This window comes from Pagrus pagrus (assembly GCF_965226575.1).
Source record: "Pagrus pagrus genome assembly, chromosome: 1".
Classification (NCBI taxonomy): Eukaryota; Metazoa; Chordata; class Actinopteri; order Spariformes; family Sparidae; genus Pagrus; species Pagrus pagrus.
In genome coordinates, this window is record NC_140185.1 from 19,027,574 (window position 1) to 19,043,414 (window position 15,841).

Below are 15,841 nucleotides of genomic sequence, written 5' to 3' on the forward strand. Positions count from 1 at the left end.
TTGACTAGTTATCATTTAATTTACTTACAACTTTTTACACGAATGTCCATAATATTGTCTCTAACTACACTACAAATTAATTCATTTTGAGCAGCAGCTTGTCCAAACTTTGCCATGAATGACTTCTGAGTTGGGCCTCAAGAGCAAACAACACAGTTATCAGCAGTCAGACTGTCCCAATCACACAACTATCAGTACTACAGCAACACCTAGTGTTCACTGATCAGCCAGTGAGCACAGCAACAAGATTCACAGCAGTGCTGTTCAAGTGTTTTGCTCCCAAGGCACACCTGTATTCAAATCTGTGCAAAACAGCCTCTTTAACAGGTGTTATCTATCACTCTGTACACATTTATTTTGATCTACCAATGCCAAAAGAAAAATGAGAAACAGCTTTGTTCCTGATGAGATATGTATTTATTTTCAGCTCAGAGAAGCAAGAAAAGGCAGGTGTGAATGTATGTGTTGGGGAACAATAAGCGGGAGAGGTTTTTCCATCCTAAGTAGAGTGACGGAGATCAAACACAGCTGATGCGTCTGACAGTCCTGAGAGTTCATCAGCCAGTGAAGTGATCACCTGAGTGTGCTACATGCACATCAAGAAGTAGAAATGAGCAAACACTGCCCTCTAAGGCTTTGATCATGAGATAAGCAGATCCAAAAGTCTACCGATGATCCTCCGAGCTGCTAATTCACTGTTTCACTCATGAAATTCAAAGACAGCCTGCTGACAGCTCATGTGATCATTAAACAACAACACCATGCAAATTGTGTGACATCCAGAGACGTTGTCGAACACGTGAGTCTAGTCTGTCAGACTCATCGATCCTTTATCTGAAAGTTTATGCAAGTGAGAGTAGCCCATAGCTCTGAAACCAAACGAGCTGTTCACACCCTCACCTGACCCCCTAAAGTAGACTCGTGGCCCCTGGCATCAGTTTAACATTGACACATGGACATGACCTTTCAACTTGACCTCTCTGTTGTTTGTGTGTGTGTTGTTTACATATCTTAAATGAACCTCATATCCAAATAAATGTTAAAAAATAAATAAATCTACTGCCACATGGTGACCTTGGGGCCTCTGAGACCCCGGGGCCAGGCTTCAGCTGCTCAATAAGCCAGCCTCGTGTATGTGGGGTATAATCACATTATATTGTTGATGACAGATGAATGTGTGTGCCCCTTTAAACAGCTCTCCTCCCCGTCTCCTTCCCACCGTGTCGCTCTCTTCCCCATTTTCGCTGCTTTGTTTTCATTGTCGCTCTCTCTGATCATGGCTGCCCACTCTACCGAGGAACCGTTCCCCTTCCACGGGCTGCTCCCCAAGAAAGAAACCGGCGCCACGTCTTATCTCACCAGGTTCCCCGAGTACGATGGCCGGGGAGTGCTCATCGCTATCCTCGACACCGGCGTGGATCCCGGGGCCCCCGGCATGCAGGTAAGTCTGACCGGCTGCCTTCACGTTAGCCTACGAGCTAGCTGGTGAGCTAGCGAATGCTAAAGGCCCGACTCATTCACCCGATTTGTACACAGTCACTTAACGGAAATAGCTAGCTGGTGAGCTAGCTCGCTAGCAACGGCAGACACACACAACAATTACGGCAGTTAGCTTTGGAGATTTTATGACAACCTTAACAACAGAAAGTAGTTGAAAGCAGACAGTGTATCCTGCTGTCAGATTGTGTTTCGGTGCAAAACTAACTTATTTAGCTAACGTTAGCTAGTGGCACAGTTGCTAACATGTTAGCCTAGCAGCTAACTTAACAGCTGCATTTGTCCGCTTGTCTTTCCCCTCAACCTCCCCAATTAGTACACTTTGTCCTTTCAGTTGGTTGAACACGGTTTAGCCGAGGTAACCAGATTATTATTAGTTAAACTATAGTACGGTCGGTTATTTGTAGGTTGGTGAGCCTTAACTACATGTTAACTGCCAAGTCACACTGGAATATAGTTAGTTAGCAGCACAATGCTAACGCACAGTACGTTAATAAAAAAACACCCTTACAGGTATAATTGTGTGAATAGCATAATTTGCACATCATCACATACATTTGAGGTCATTCAACCACATGCCACCTTGCTCCAGTCGTGCTTTAAAGGGCAGAGATTGAATCTGACCCCTTCAGAGTGTGTAAACAAATACGTGTAAGAGGAGCAGCTCTGTTGCAAAGCAAGTTCAAACTTCAAGATAATTTACACATTACTCAGATTTAACTTGATATCCAAAGTGACAGGTTATGATGCTAATATTGCTCCCTGGTTGGTAGAAGTTTCTAAATATGTACTTTAGATGCATTTGAGCCTTAATTTTTCTCAAGTGATTACTGTTTTTTTTTTTTCTTTTCTTCACAATTTCATCTTTAGGTCACAACTGAGGGGAAGCCAAAGATCATCGACATCATCGATACAACGGGCAGCGGGGACGTGAACATGACCACAGCGGCAGAGCCTAAAGATGGGACAATCATCGGCCTCTCTGGGAGAACGCTCAAGGTCGGTAGACACCTTTTAATAGTGAGACCAATTAAAAAAGTAAATGATTCGCAGCTGTCACACAGGACTTCCGTTGGTTCTGTGTGGCCCATTTTTACTCAAACCATACTCGAGGAGATCATTCAACCTGCACTTGAAGCATTTTTATTCATATTTGTCTCAACCTGCGTCTTTTATGTCTTCCAGATCCCTCCTGCCTGGGTCAATCCATCAGGGAAGTATCGCATTGGAGTTAAAAATGGCTACGAGTTCTTCCCAAAGGCTCTAAAAGAAAGAATACAGGTACATCATTACTGTATGAGGTCTGTCATGGCTGTAATTTTGTTGCACACGGACTGATGGCCCTAACATAAGCTATGTGGCTGTGTGTCCTATCCATGCTGCTAGCAGCATATTGCAGTGTTACTACTAAGAAACAAGTTTATATCATGTAGATGAAAAGAATGAGAATCTACTTACCCACAATCCTCTCCAGGTGTTAAAGGTACTTTGTTTTTGTGGCACTTTCATCTTCTAGAAAGAACGAAAGGAGAAAACGTGGGACCCTGCACACAGAGCAGCCCTCGCCGAGGTCTCTCGCAAGACAGAAGAGTTCGACCTCTCTCACCCAACACCCTCACAGGTCAGAGCGACAAACTTGGGTTCTTTGTGTACTCATCAGTGTTTGCATTACTGCCAGTCCTAGTGATGTTGTGTTTGCTACTCTGATTTCTCTACTACTGTCTCTCTTACATGTATCCTCCACCTCGCCTCCTCTCCTCAGATGGAGAAGCTGCAGAAAGAAGAGCTGCAGAGTCAGTCCGAGCTGCTGGCATCACTAGAAAAGAAGTACAGTGATCCTGGTCCTGTATACGACTGTGTACTGTGGCATGACGGCGTCACATGGAGGTAAGTCGCACATTTATATTCTTTATACATGAAGTTTTTTTAACTTTCATCCTCAGTTTCTATTGCTATTTATTTATCCTTCACATTGCCTGTTGCTGTTTGTTCTCTTTAGAGCTGTCGTCGACACTTCAGAGTGTGGAGAGCTGTCCCAGTGCACGGTACTGAGCTCTTACAGGGAAAGGCAAGAGTACGCCTCGTTAGGAAATGCTGAGATGCTGAACTACTCTGTCAATATTTATGATGAGGGAAACACACTCTGCATTGTCACCAGTGGAGGTAAGATTTCCCAAAGAATGCACTGAAAGGAAGATTCAGAAGATGTTCGGTGTAAAATTGAGTGTTGGGAGCTTCACCATGATGTTTTCTCCGGTCTAACTCGCCTGTGCGCTTTTTAAAGGGGCTCATGGGACTCATGTAGCGAGCATTGCAGCAGGTTACTTCCCAGAGGAACCTGAGCGCAACGGTGTGGCCCCCGGTGCTCAAATCTTGGCCCTGAAGATCGGCGACACCCGCCTCAGCACCATGGAAACAGGCACAGGACTCATCCGCGCGGTATATTGCCCAAACCCTGAAGAATACAAAAGAGTAGTTCTCGTATTTTTTTGACAGCCTTTAATTGTCATCTCTCTTTTTACTCGGAAGATGATCGAAGTCATCAACTACAAGTGTGACCTGGTTAACTACAGCTATGGGGAAGCTACTCACTGGCCCAATTCAGGGTAAGTATTACACCACGGGAGGGGGTCGATTGTGTGGATTCGGCTTGTCTCTGATTTTTGTCAATTTGCCTTTCAGGAGGATTTGTGAGGTGATCACCGAGGCTGTGCAGAAGCACAATGTGATGTTTGTTTCAAGTGCAGGAAACAACGGCCCGTGCCTGTCCACAGTCGGCTGCCCAGGGGGAACCACCAACAGCGTCATAGGTACAACCGGAGGATTTTTCTTTTTTAAACTTTCAATTTACAATCATAAAGCATAATCCTACAGTTGTTAGAGTTGTTCATAATGTTAAGAGTTTTAAATTTCCAATTATTGACTTTTTTTCATCACAAAAACAACAATGCATGTAACTTTAGTACGAAAAAAGCAAAACAAACAATATTGACTGATTTTTCTTCACTCCTTCTCTGTTCTTTCCTCAGGAGTTGGAGCTTATGTGACTCCAGACATGATGGTGGCAGAGTACTCCCTGAGAGAGAAGCTGCCTCCAAACCAGTACACCTGGTCGTCCAGGGGTCCCAGTACAGACGGGGCCCTGGGGGTCAGCATCAGCGCCCCTGGTGGTGCCATCGCATCTGTACCCAACTGGACTCTTCGTGGTACCCAGCTGATGAATGGCACATCCATGTCATCTCCTAATGCCTGTGGAGGCATCGCACTCATCCTCTCAGGTGCGCCCAGCCTTGTGTGCTGATAGTTGATGCAGGGATGTGTATGGAAGTGAAGAAAATGCAGATTCTGACGTGTAATTTTGTGTGAAAAAGGTCTGAAGCAGGACGGAATCAGTCCTTCTGTCCCTGCTGTGAGGAGAGCGCTGGAGAACACAGCTCTGAAGGTGGATGACATCGAGGTGTTTGCACAGGGCCATGGGATAATCCAGGTGGGTTGACCATAGCTGCAAAAAGAAAAACATTTTCTTTTCAGTTTCTTGTAACAGTCTTAATCGACTCCCTTTCTTCCTCTCCAGGTGGATAAGGCTTTAGACTACCTCACTCAACATGCCTCTTTACCCACAAGCCATCTAGGCTTCTCAGTAAGTGTGGGATCACAGAAAGGCATCTACCTCAGGGACCCAGCCCAAATTCTTTCACCCTCAGACCACGGAGTAGGAATTGAACCCATCTTCCCAGAGAACACAGGTACTGATCAGCTTTAGCTGTGATGGCTTTTACAGTATTTTATGTCCCTTTGAACATGTTTTCTTTACACCACCTATCCTCTGTCTTCTTCTATCACAGGAAACTCTGAGCGAATCTCCTTACAGCTACACTTGGCGCTAACATGTGCCGCCCCGTGGGTCCAGTGTCCCTCCCATCTTGAGCTGATGAACCAGTGTCGTCATGTCAACGTCCGAATCGATCCTGTGGGACTGAGAGAGGGAGTACATTACACCGAGGTAGGGACGAGCAGGAAAGAGAGCAGAAGGAAAAGATGAACATCGTTTCTCAGTCAGTTAATTTTAATCTGGTGTGATTAACATTGAGCGTCTTCCTCTTTTGCAGGTGTGTGGGTACGACACAGCAGCACCCACCTGTGGCCCCCTGTTCAGAGTTCCTATAACAGTTATCATCCCGGCCAAGTAAGTTCTCACTTCATATTGTTTTACTTTTTTTGCTTTGGTCGCTCTTTGTGGCTCGTGTGGCTCTGACAGCTCTCTCTTGCTTTCGCTCTCATCTGACAGAGTGACAGACGGTCGTAATCAGGAGGTTTGTTTCACAGACGTCCACTTCAGACCAGGACAAATCAGACGCCACTTCATCACTGTTCCTCAGGGAGCCTCCTGGGCAGGTCAGTGTCTTTGTGGGTTTAATTAGTGGTTTATATTTCAAATTTGTCCTCAATTAATTGTGAAGTGTGTTCTCATCAGGGCTCAACGCGACGGTTTACCAGTTGTTCAGGACCATTCTTTGTTGAAAACCTTGTTTCCTTGTGTTTTTAAAATTGTTGTACGGGATCCCTCATTGCCCTCCTGTTTCTCACATCTCTCTCCTGCAGAGATCACACTGACCTCTCATTCAGGAGATGTGTCATCGAAGTTTGTTCTCCATGCGGTGCACCTGGTCAAGCAAAGAGCGTACAGAGCGAATGAATTCTACAAGTTCTCCTCACTGTTGGAAAGAGGCTCACTAACTGAGGCTTTCCCTGTGCTGGTATATACATTTCATTTATAAATGACATTTGTATGACTGGGATTGTTTCAACATATGCCATTCTGTGCCCCCCTAGTGCCAGGAATGAAAGTCATTTCATTTTGTAGATGTTTATATCTAAAAATGACAAAATGGTGGGTTCATCTCTGCCTGTTTTTGTGCCTCCTTTCCAGTCAGGTAGGATAGTAGAGTTGTGCATTGCACGCTGGTGGGCGAGCCTGGGTGACGTCACGGTGGACTACAGTATCTCCTTCCACGGACTCAACACTTCCCCTTCACCCCTGCACATAGTAAGAAGAGCACAGATAAACAGATTAGCAAGCTGCAGCCCAGACAGTATAATTTCTCTTTAACTAAAATATTTCTCAACCCAGCATGCCTCAGAGGGAGTGACAAGTTTTGACGTGACGTCGCCGTTGAGGTACGAGGAGGTGTCCCCCACTATCACCCTCAAGTCCTGGGTTCAGCCTCTCAGGTAACTGCACTTTCACTCACACACACACACACACACACACACACACACACACACACACACACACACACACACGTTTTATGTTGTTCCACATCAGTGCAGTTCATGGTTTGATCCCTGTTGTTGTTTCAGGCCTTTAAGTTCGAAGATAAAAGCGTTGGGAGCGAGGGATGTTCTGCCGAATAACAGACAACTCTACGAGATCGTCCTCACCTACAGTTTTCACCAGGTACCGCCAACACCATCAGCACTTCACATGAGAGGAAAATGCTGAATTTTCTTTGTTTCTTTTTGCACGAGTGTTTGATCTTTTGCTCTGTCCTCAGCCGAAGAGTGGGGAGGTGACCCCCAGCTGTCCCATGCTGTGTGAGCTGCTGTATGAGTCAGAGTTTGATAGTCAGCTCTGGATGCTGTTTGATCAGAACAAGAGACTACTGGGCTCAGGGGATGCCTACCCACACCAGGTACACTCTTGATCCTACATGTTTTTCTTTCCCAGATGTCCCTTTACAGCTGCAGCAGGAGGAAGGATGGTGGATAAGTAGCATAAGCACCTGGTGTGCATGAGTTAACAAATCTCTCCTTTGTCTTTTTTCCTCCTTCAGTATTCCCTTAAGCTGGAGAAGGGGGACTATACTGTACGTTTGCAGGTCCGCCATGAGCAGTCCAGCGAGCTGGAGCGCCTAAAGGACCTACCCTTTGTGGTTTCTCACCGTATGTCCACCACACTCAGTCTAGATGTCTATGAGACACATCGGGCTGCTCTCATGGCCAAGAAGAAGGCAAACTCTATCACCTTGTGCCCAGGCGCCACACAGCCCTTCTACGTCACGTCCCTGCCAGACGACAAGTAAGTCCATCTGACTTTTCTCTTAAACTGTTCAATCTTAGAGCAGGATTTATCATGCACAAAACCAAAAAGCTTTACTTGAGCAGCAGAGGCCTGAGAGAAATATAATTAAACGTGTAGTTTACTTCTAGGTTGCAATCACAGCCCCAAATGCAGGGTTTCTGTGGCAGCTGGAAATTCTAGTTAGTTATTCTAATTTCAGTGTGGTGTTTTCAAGGTCTCAAAGTGTTTTTTGGATTTTAGATAAAGTTTTTAGATTTTAGATTGTTAAAATTAGGACCCTTTATCAAAGGAATTAAGCCTTGAGTGAATATTTTAAATATTTGGTATATTCTCGTGATACTATTTTGTTTAATGTTCCTGTCATTATTCTCTCTCTCTTGCTGTCTTTCTCCCTTTTTTCTTTTCAGGATCCCAAAGGGGACGAGTCCAGGATGCTATCTCTCAGGCTCTCTGGTTGTCCCTAAGAGCGAGTATGGCAAGAAAGCAGTGAGTGGCTTTATTTGTTGTCGCCCTCTCTCCCCCAGAGCAGTACTCAATCCTGCTCCTCAGGATCTAAAGTCATGGGAGTTTTCAGTTTTGCTTTCTAATCTGTGACCTTTTATGTATTATTGTGAGAAAATGTAACAAACTGCACTGCAGAATATAGCTGCCATACAAAGCCAGTGTGCCATGAAATTGTGAAATTCACAAATTAGATATGTGATACGGTCCTGAGGATCAGTGGTGAGGATCAGTGGTGAAGACCAGTGCTTCAGTGTTTATGGCTTTTCTGCACTCTTTTGTTTATCTCTCATCACCATCAGACCTGCGCTGAATCTGCTCTGCTGCCTCTGAAATCTGTTGGAGTCTTTTGGTTTCTGCATGACTTTCTTTAAAAGACTTTTTCTCCTTCATTTGCCTTTGGCCACTCTTCTGCTATCAGCTCAAAGGCACAATGTGGTGTTGCTCGTGCCATAACCTCTCAACACAAACATGAAACCTTGTTTTCACTGTAGGCCTTCAAGGAAAACTTTATTCAGGAACGGTAACAAAACAAGAATTCTGTCTAAAACGACTTCGCTTCTGGTTATGAACTTTATGTTCACTAGGGCTGGGTATTAACTGACATTTTTCAATCTGCGAATATGATGCCTGGGTTTAACCACCATACTTCTTTAACACCTTGCTTTGAGAAATTTGAGCACATTTTTCGACATAGCTTTTTTTCCATTTAACAAAAGAAGCCAAAGTTTTAAAATGTTAAATTTCAAAACACAAAAAGCTGTACAAGAGCTTTTCCCAAGTAAAAATGCTCTAAAATGGACAGAATATTGATTTAATTCTAAAACTATCTGATCAGATAATTAGTAAAAGGGATTATTACTCTGAACAGCTTCATGTACTCGACAGTTTTCCTTATTCGTGTGCTCCAGACACATTTTGGTCCGTGCCAAAAATGGTATTTAGGATTGATGCCTAGCCCTGATGTTCACTGTTGTGTAGTAAAGGTTACATAAATCTCAACTGGCATGTGCTATTTATTACTTTCTAAGCCCACTCAGAGGTGTGTGTGTAAATAAACAACACAAGTTGATTTTGAGCGTAATGTTTAGATGAAAACATTTAATACGATGACAAATGTTTTACTTTTGATGCTTATTCTCACTGCACAGGCTGCAGGTGCTCCTCTCGTTTTAACAGCTTTAATGTGTCTTTGGCTGAACTTTTTTTTAAATGTTTTTCATATAGTTTCACATGACATTGTTTCAGACCTGTGCCTTGTTTGAGTCTAAAACAAGTGAGAATTTTACCACCTTCATGCCAGATTCATTGTGAGCCGACTTGTCCTATGTTACTGTAGTTCTCAGTACTGACAGAAGATGCAGTGTTTAACCCCTGTGGCAGAGCAGATTGATGAGATTAGTTAGAAGAGAGCACAAGATCTGTTTTACCACTGTGCCATTTATTAAAATGTGACAGGTAGGTGGATTAGAGTCTCTGAGTGAGGATGAAAGATGAAATGAAGAAAGAGAGAATCCTTTTTGGTGTGTTTGTGTTGTCTCTTCCTCACTGTGTGTTATTCTGACCACCAGGGGCAGGCCTCTGCAAAACGACAAGGAAAGTTTAAAAAGGTACTGGATGAGCTAGAAACACTGCAACAGAGCGTCCACTGCTCTCCTACCATCAGGAAATGGCTTATTCCTTACCTTGACATGGGATCTGTTATTTCTTTATTATGTCAAAGCATGTTAATATTGCTGTACTGAAATATGCAATAATCTAGTCATAAAGGCTGTTTATTTTGATGTAGTTTAAGTTTTCTGGTGGTCAGTAAATACTAATATATCTATAAATATCCACATCAATTGATAATGAGCACTTCTTTAAATTTATAACTTGATATTGAAAAGCATTTTAACCAGAAGGAGTTGGGAGTCACAGGACATGACACTGGTAGGAAGAGGGTGAGAATTTGCTGATTCAGAGCAGTAAAAGAGGTCATAGATTTTGTTGAATGTGCCGGTTGTTGGTTTTTGACTAAACTATTTTTTTGTGTGTTCATACAGGATATCGTTCCAGTCGTCTACCACTTAATTCCAGCTCCAAACAAAACAAAGAACGGAGGGAAGGAGAAGGACAAGGACGCAGACAAAGAGAAAGACGTGAAGGACGAGTTTGCTGAAGCTATGAGAGACTTAAAGATCCAGTGGATGACAAAGTGAGCGCAGTAGCTTGTCTATTTGACTCGGCAACACATTTCTTCATTTGCCTTACTCTTTTCATCTCTTAACCATTTGTCCTGTTCTTCTCTTCACTGTTCAGGTTGGACTCCAGCTCCATCTATGATGAACTGAGGGAAAACTACTCAGATTACCTCCCGCTGCACGTGCAAAGGCTTCACCAGCTGGACTCTGAAAAGGTGATGGATGGAGGAAACTGATGGGATTCAGTTTAACATTTTATATGGTCTAGACGTTAGAGCATAAACTATCCAACTACCTCTGCTCACAGTCTTTTTCTTCTTCTGTTTGTGTGTAGGAGCGTTTGAAACGTCTCAAAGAGGTGGAATCAGCAGCTGACATCGTCATCACCCAAATCGACCAGACCGCCCTGGCTGTTTACCTCACCATGAAGACAGACCCTCGGCCTGATGCCGCTTCTATCAAGAGGTAGGTCACACTGATGTATTAATAGTAGAAATATGGATATTATTAGAGTCCTTCAGCCTGAATATTCAGTTTTGAAGGAGAAAGAGCCGGTTAACCAAGGATAAAGTATAAAGCCCTTTTTTTGTAGGAAACCCTGAGTAAATCATCAACGAAAGCTGCTGGACTGCTGAACCTCGAGGCTTTAATTCTGATTCATGTTCATTTCAGTGACATGGAGAAGCAGAAGTCGTCTCTGCTCGACGCTCTGTGTAGGAGGGGCTGCGCTCTGGCTGACCAGCTCCTGCTGCCCCCCGCGCCGCAGGACGGCGCCGTTGCTGTGGCCACGGGTCAAACGGCAGCAGAACAGGAAGTTGTGGAACAGGTGCCGAGCAGCTCCGACGACTCCCTGCAGAACGTGGCAAAAGCCCTGATGGACACATTCTGGGAGGTGCAGAAGTGGGCAGAGCTAACTGACTCCAAGGTGAGCAAAATGTTTTTTAGTTTTTCCATTGTAATGTGACCGTCAAGTTAGTAAAGTAGTCTGATGTGAATATATCTGACGTGTGACATCAACTGATAAAACTGGTAATATTCTATGTTTTTCTTATTGTCAGTGAAAGACCAAAACCTGCAACTTGTCCATCTTTCAGTACTGTCCAGAGTCACAAATAGAGTTTTATGTTCAAGAAAGGCTAAGTAACTTATTTAAGCTGAGCACTGAAGCAAACATGACATAATCTTAGGTGAGCGTTAGTTTGGTTCTATTTTCACCCACTGAGTCATACACTTTTGTAGGAGGAGTGCGTTACAGCAGTGGAAGGTTTCAGACTTTTCCCTGGATGAGTTGATGGTTATAAAATATAGAATAACATCAGACATATAATTGTACCTGTGCTTTCTTCTGGTTTCTCGCCTGAAAATCTGAATTTGGTGTATGTGCTGAGACCTAGCCACTTTGTATTAATCCAACAATGTAAGCTACATGATTTTTTGTTGTCTTCTGTCTTTTTCACTGCTCAGGTGTTGATGTTTTCATACAAACACGCTCTTGTGAACAAGATGTACGGCCGAGCCTTAAAATACGCCTCAAAGATGGTGGAGGAAAAGCCGAGCAAAGAGAACATGAGGAACTGCATCCAGGTGAGACAGCAGTGACTCGTATCTTTTCAACATAATGAGATATCTTCTAGATATTTTGTGACTTATTACAAAAATTCAGGTTTGTTCCCTTGGAATCACCTCCTGTTTTTTCTTTGTGTTTTCCAGCTTATGCGTCACCTCCGATGGACACACTGCGCCACCTTCAGCGAGAACTGGCTGCCTGTCATGTACCCCGTAGACTACACGCCATTCTAGACACACACGCACATGCACACACACACGCACACGCATGCATGAGCAGCATGGCCATACATGGTCCACTACATGGTAACTTCAATATCATGTCCCTCAGGGTCACATGGTCTATGCATCTCGTTTTCAAACTTAGATGTCGGTGAACACCAAAACAAAGGACAACGCTGAGCGCGAATGGTTTGACGCACTCGACACCTTACGAGGCGAATCCATCCTGTCTTTAGAAAGTGTTGCCAAGGCTTGTTGATACTGTAGATTTCTCAGTTGAGTGTTGTCCTTCATTTTGGTGTCATCTACATATTTAGAGGCTTTCACACGCACCCATCTTCAGCTGTCCGGACTCCATATCATATAAAAAACCTCATTCTCTCGTGTAAATACTAAATCAAGGGCCAGTGTGCAGCCAGCGATGCATCCCAGATCTTCAAAAGAAAAAAAACTGTCTCCCCATTGACTCACTTTTAAAAATTCGACAGCAGAAAAGTTCGCGGCTGGCCAGAGAGGAGGACTCGCTGCTGCACGATGTTTGGACACACGAGGGCACACCTGATCCCTGACTGTGGATGAGGCTCGGACAGAACTAAACATCTTTTTTTCTTTCTTTTTTGACCGGGTTGATACACATTTAGTCTCGTCTGTCTTTTTAAAGGCTCGCGCACACAATCTCAAAACACAAAACAGTGTTGAGGTGCCTTCCTACATGTACCTTACCTTTTCTGATGGGATGAAAAGTAGTGTGCGGGTTTGAATCGTGAGTCAACACTCAGCCGCTTGCAGTCATTTCACCCATCAGCCTTCGGTGTCAAACGTGGTTTTGAAAGCTCGTATCAGCAGTACGGTGCGTCCGTGCACTGAATGCAGGCGATCAGCGACTTGTCAGGTAATCAGAAGCCATAATTCTCGGCGTCTACTTACCTCCATAGGTGTTGGCCACCCACTTCTTACTCCTGATACCTGAGCAGCACATTTGACGACAATCTTAACAGACCTCACTAACATAACAGATGCAGTTGTGGGCAGCGGCAGGATGTTCGGTTCAGATTTCATTGTAAAATGTTCCCACAGTGTTAGTCGTTTCTCTGCAGCATTCAGAATGTTGCATTTGTACACAGTGTCATAAAATAATGTACATACACACATAACATAAAAAATATTAAGATGCAATAGGTATATAATACAAATATTATTCTAATTGATGTATTTTGCATATATGCATGTCTTCTAGGATGTAAGGAAAAAAATAGTTTTATTTGAAAGCAGATTTTAGTTTGTTTCAACTTGAAGATTTTTAATCCCAAACAAGATTCTGACAATATCTCACTGTTGTTCTTCTCATGAGTGTGTGTTTGTGACCGACTTTACATGTGTTTGTGAGCATATTTTGTGTACAGGAACATTTTCTTCCAACAGAATTGAAATCATAGCCATGTTGACGGCGTGGATTGTGGAGTTTGTTTTTTTTGTTTGTTTTTTTTCTTCAGATACCATATTTACTTTAAAGGACCATGCCAGTGGTTTTAAGTTACGTCTGATTTACTACAAATCAGAACTAATCATTTTTCATATCATATTATTTCAAGCCAGGCAACCTTGGTTTGAGTTGTATAAATCCAGAGTGAACACAAGGTCGGCATTAAAGGCCCTGGAGAAACAGATTTCTCAGTCATGCTTTTGCTGTGAGCGACCGGCTCCCAGTTTTCATTATTTCAAAGGAAAGACTTCACTTTGTGTGTTTAGTGTTTTGAGTTGGTACAATCATGTTTCTGAACTCCAATCAAGTTTAGCAATATTTTTAGCAATATGTATCAACAGTTTTGTAGTTGTTTGTTTACATTGCCAATGTCAAACCACACCCAGCTCAATTTCTGAATGTTAAACTCTTAAAAAATAACTAATATATTGTTTTTCCCATATATAAGCTTTGATAGTTACAGTAGGGACACGTATCCTGCGTGAGCGGTGTGTGTGCGCACGTGGCGAACCTGTTGCTTTTCATTTCGGTGTCAATATAAACAGGTTAGAGCAGCCAGCGAGAGCAGAGCAAATCAAGTGTGTTTCATGAGAGGATGCAGCGGCGCATCATGTAGAGATTGGGAGTCTTATCTGTTTTCCCGCAACAAGTGCGCTGTTGGTAGCAAAAATGGTCTGTGGACAGTCATACTGACACCATACCAGCATCTCGCTGCAGTTTAATGTCTGTATCGTAGAATATAGTTTTTTTCTTTCTCCTTCTAATCACTTACTGCTCACTTACACTGCTGCAGCAGTTGAGCAACGCAGCCGTCACGCACTGCACACATAAGATACGTGTCTCAGCTGTTCAGGGGATTTATTCAGTCAAAGTTGCAGTATTGCTGATTGATTTGTAAAGTCTTCAGAGCAACTTTGACAAGCATGAATGCAGACTTGTTGTTCACTGTGATCGATTATGCAACTTGAAGGAGTAATCTATCATGTTACTGTTGTCAAACCTGGCACCTGTATTACCCATAATGCAACTCAACTGCAGACAGTTCAGTCACAGATTTGGAAGTTTCCGTTCGAAGAGTCGACCATTTGTTTTTTTTATGTCGTGGAAATAAATGAATGCACCTCGTGCTTTTGCAGATGGTCAGCAAATATGTCGGGCATGCAACATTTTCAGTTGAGAGCTCACTAGTATGGTCCTTTAAAATATTTCTCCTGAATCATGTAACGAATGAGGACACGAGGCTGTTTGTTTCTACAGTGCCAGTACGAGAGAGGACCATGCTAAAAGTATAAACTACATATTCACCTTTTATCTTTTATATCTGTGATCGTTCATAGATCTGTAACAGTCTGTACTATCAGTCCAACCAAGGACTGATTTTCCCATGTTGATGTGGTTTAATTGTCAAAGGACAAACGAGTGCTGAATGATAAATTTGTCATATTGAATAGAAGGAGTTTATCAAACCGCCCAGTTTGTGAACCAGTTGCTCATCTCTCCCTGATGTTGTTTTAAGTCCTCTCACAAGTGGAAGGTGCATGCTTAAGAATGTAAAAGCAGCTGCTTTCAAGCCAAGGCCTTTCGTCCCCATGGGAGTAAATAATCTTTTCTGGGACGACCGTACATTCACAGCGACTCGGTGGGCTACACTCATGTTTACCCCGGGGTAAGAACACCTTGTGTTTCTGTTTTTAGCTGCGACTTGTATGGACTTTCTTCACAGAGGTTTACACAACTCTGTTGGGTTTGGTTTCTTTATTTTATGGTTTCATCGTTACATATTGCGTCTTCTGTTTTTGTCCTTTTTCTCCTCTTTCATGCGTTTTGTCTTCAGTACGCGTTGCCAATGACAGTCTCTCCGAAAAATGGCCTTAACTTTCACCACAGGACTGTACCGTCCATTTCTGGCACCTCTGTTGCTCTCACTCTGTTGGTGTCAGGAAACATTTCAGAAATGCTTCTTCTGGATGTTGAGTGTTTATATTTATAGTCATAAAATCTAGTAAATGCCAATATTTTACAGAATGTTACGAAATAAGGTTGTATGCTCTTATTAGTATTATTTTATACCCATTCTTCCTGGATGATGTGGGAAAGACCCGAGCTACTGTCTCACTATTTTGTGGTCACATGGAGATAAGTCACAAACAAGGAAAACAACACTGAATAAAAACGATTTGGAAGAATTACAGTGTCCCCTGTCATCACTTGGACATACAGACATTTTGTTGTGTTTTGTAATATAAATCGCACTTTGTTTGAAATCTTGCCAGTGAGCATTTTTTTTAGTAATTTGATTATCTTATA

At 43.1% G+C, this 15,841-nt stretch overlaps 1 protein-coding gene across 2 annotated transcripts; it reads left to right on the forward strand.

Moving 5' to 3' along the window:
- The first annotated feature begins 1,188 nt into the window (after nt 1-1,188).
- Nucleotides 1,189-15,723, forward strand: tpp2 (tripeptidyl peptidase 2). 2 transcript variants are annotated; one of them, XM_084359529.1, is made up of 29 exons: nt 1,189-1,441; nt 2,368-2,496; nt 2,683-2,778; nt 3,014-3,118; nt 3,260-3,384; nt 3,497-3,660; nt 3,782-3,936; nt 4,027-4,103; nt 4,180-4,307; nt 4,527-4,775; nt 4,869-4,984; nt 5,072-5,243; nt 5,343-5,500; nt 5,607-5,683; nt 5,786-5,892; nt 6,100-6,254; nt 6,428-6,544; nt 6,629-6,729; nt 6,859-6,955; nt 7,053-7,190; nt 7,332-7,576; nt 7,987-8,065; nt 9,652-9,690; nt 10,126-10,277; nt 10,382-10,478; nt 10,598-10,728; nt 10,936-11,188; nt 11,728-11,847; nt 11,974-15,723. In XM_084359529.1, the coding sequence occupies exons 1-29, from the start codon at nt 1,277-1,279 to the stop codon at nt 12,061-12,063; spliced, it is 3,837 nt and encodes a 1,278-aa protein (XP_084215655.1). In that variant the 5' UTR covers nt 1,189-1,276; the 3' UTR covers nt 12,064-15,723. The 2 variants fall into 2 exon arrangements, with proteins under 2 accessions (XP_084215655.1, XP_084215656.1); XM_084359530.1 differs by lacking the exon at nt 9,652-9,690.
- The last annotated feature ends 118 nt before the right edge of the window (nt 15,724-15,841 follow it).

What these genes read in the sequence shown, in the direction of transcription:
- tpp2 (XM_084359529.1), top strand. Translation starts at nt 1,277, where the DNA reads ATGGCTGCCCACTCTACCGAGGAACCGTTCCCCTTCCACGGGCTGCTC. An exon ending in ACTCACTGGCCCAATTCAGG is followed by an intron (nt 4,104 to 4,179) that starts GTAAGTATTACA and finishes TTTGCCTTTCAG; the next exon opens with GAGGATTTGTGAGGTGATCA. An exon ending in TCCTGGGTTCAGCCTCTCAG is followed by an intron (nt 6,730 to 6,858) that starts GTAACTGCACTT and finishes TTGTTGTTTCAG; the next exon opens with GCCTTTAAGTTCGAAGATAA.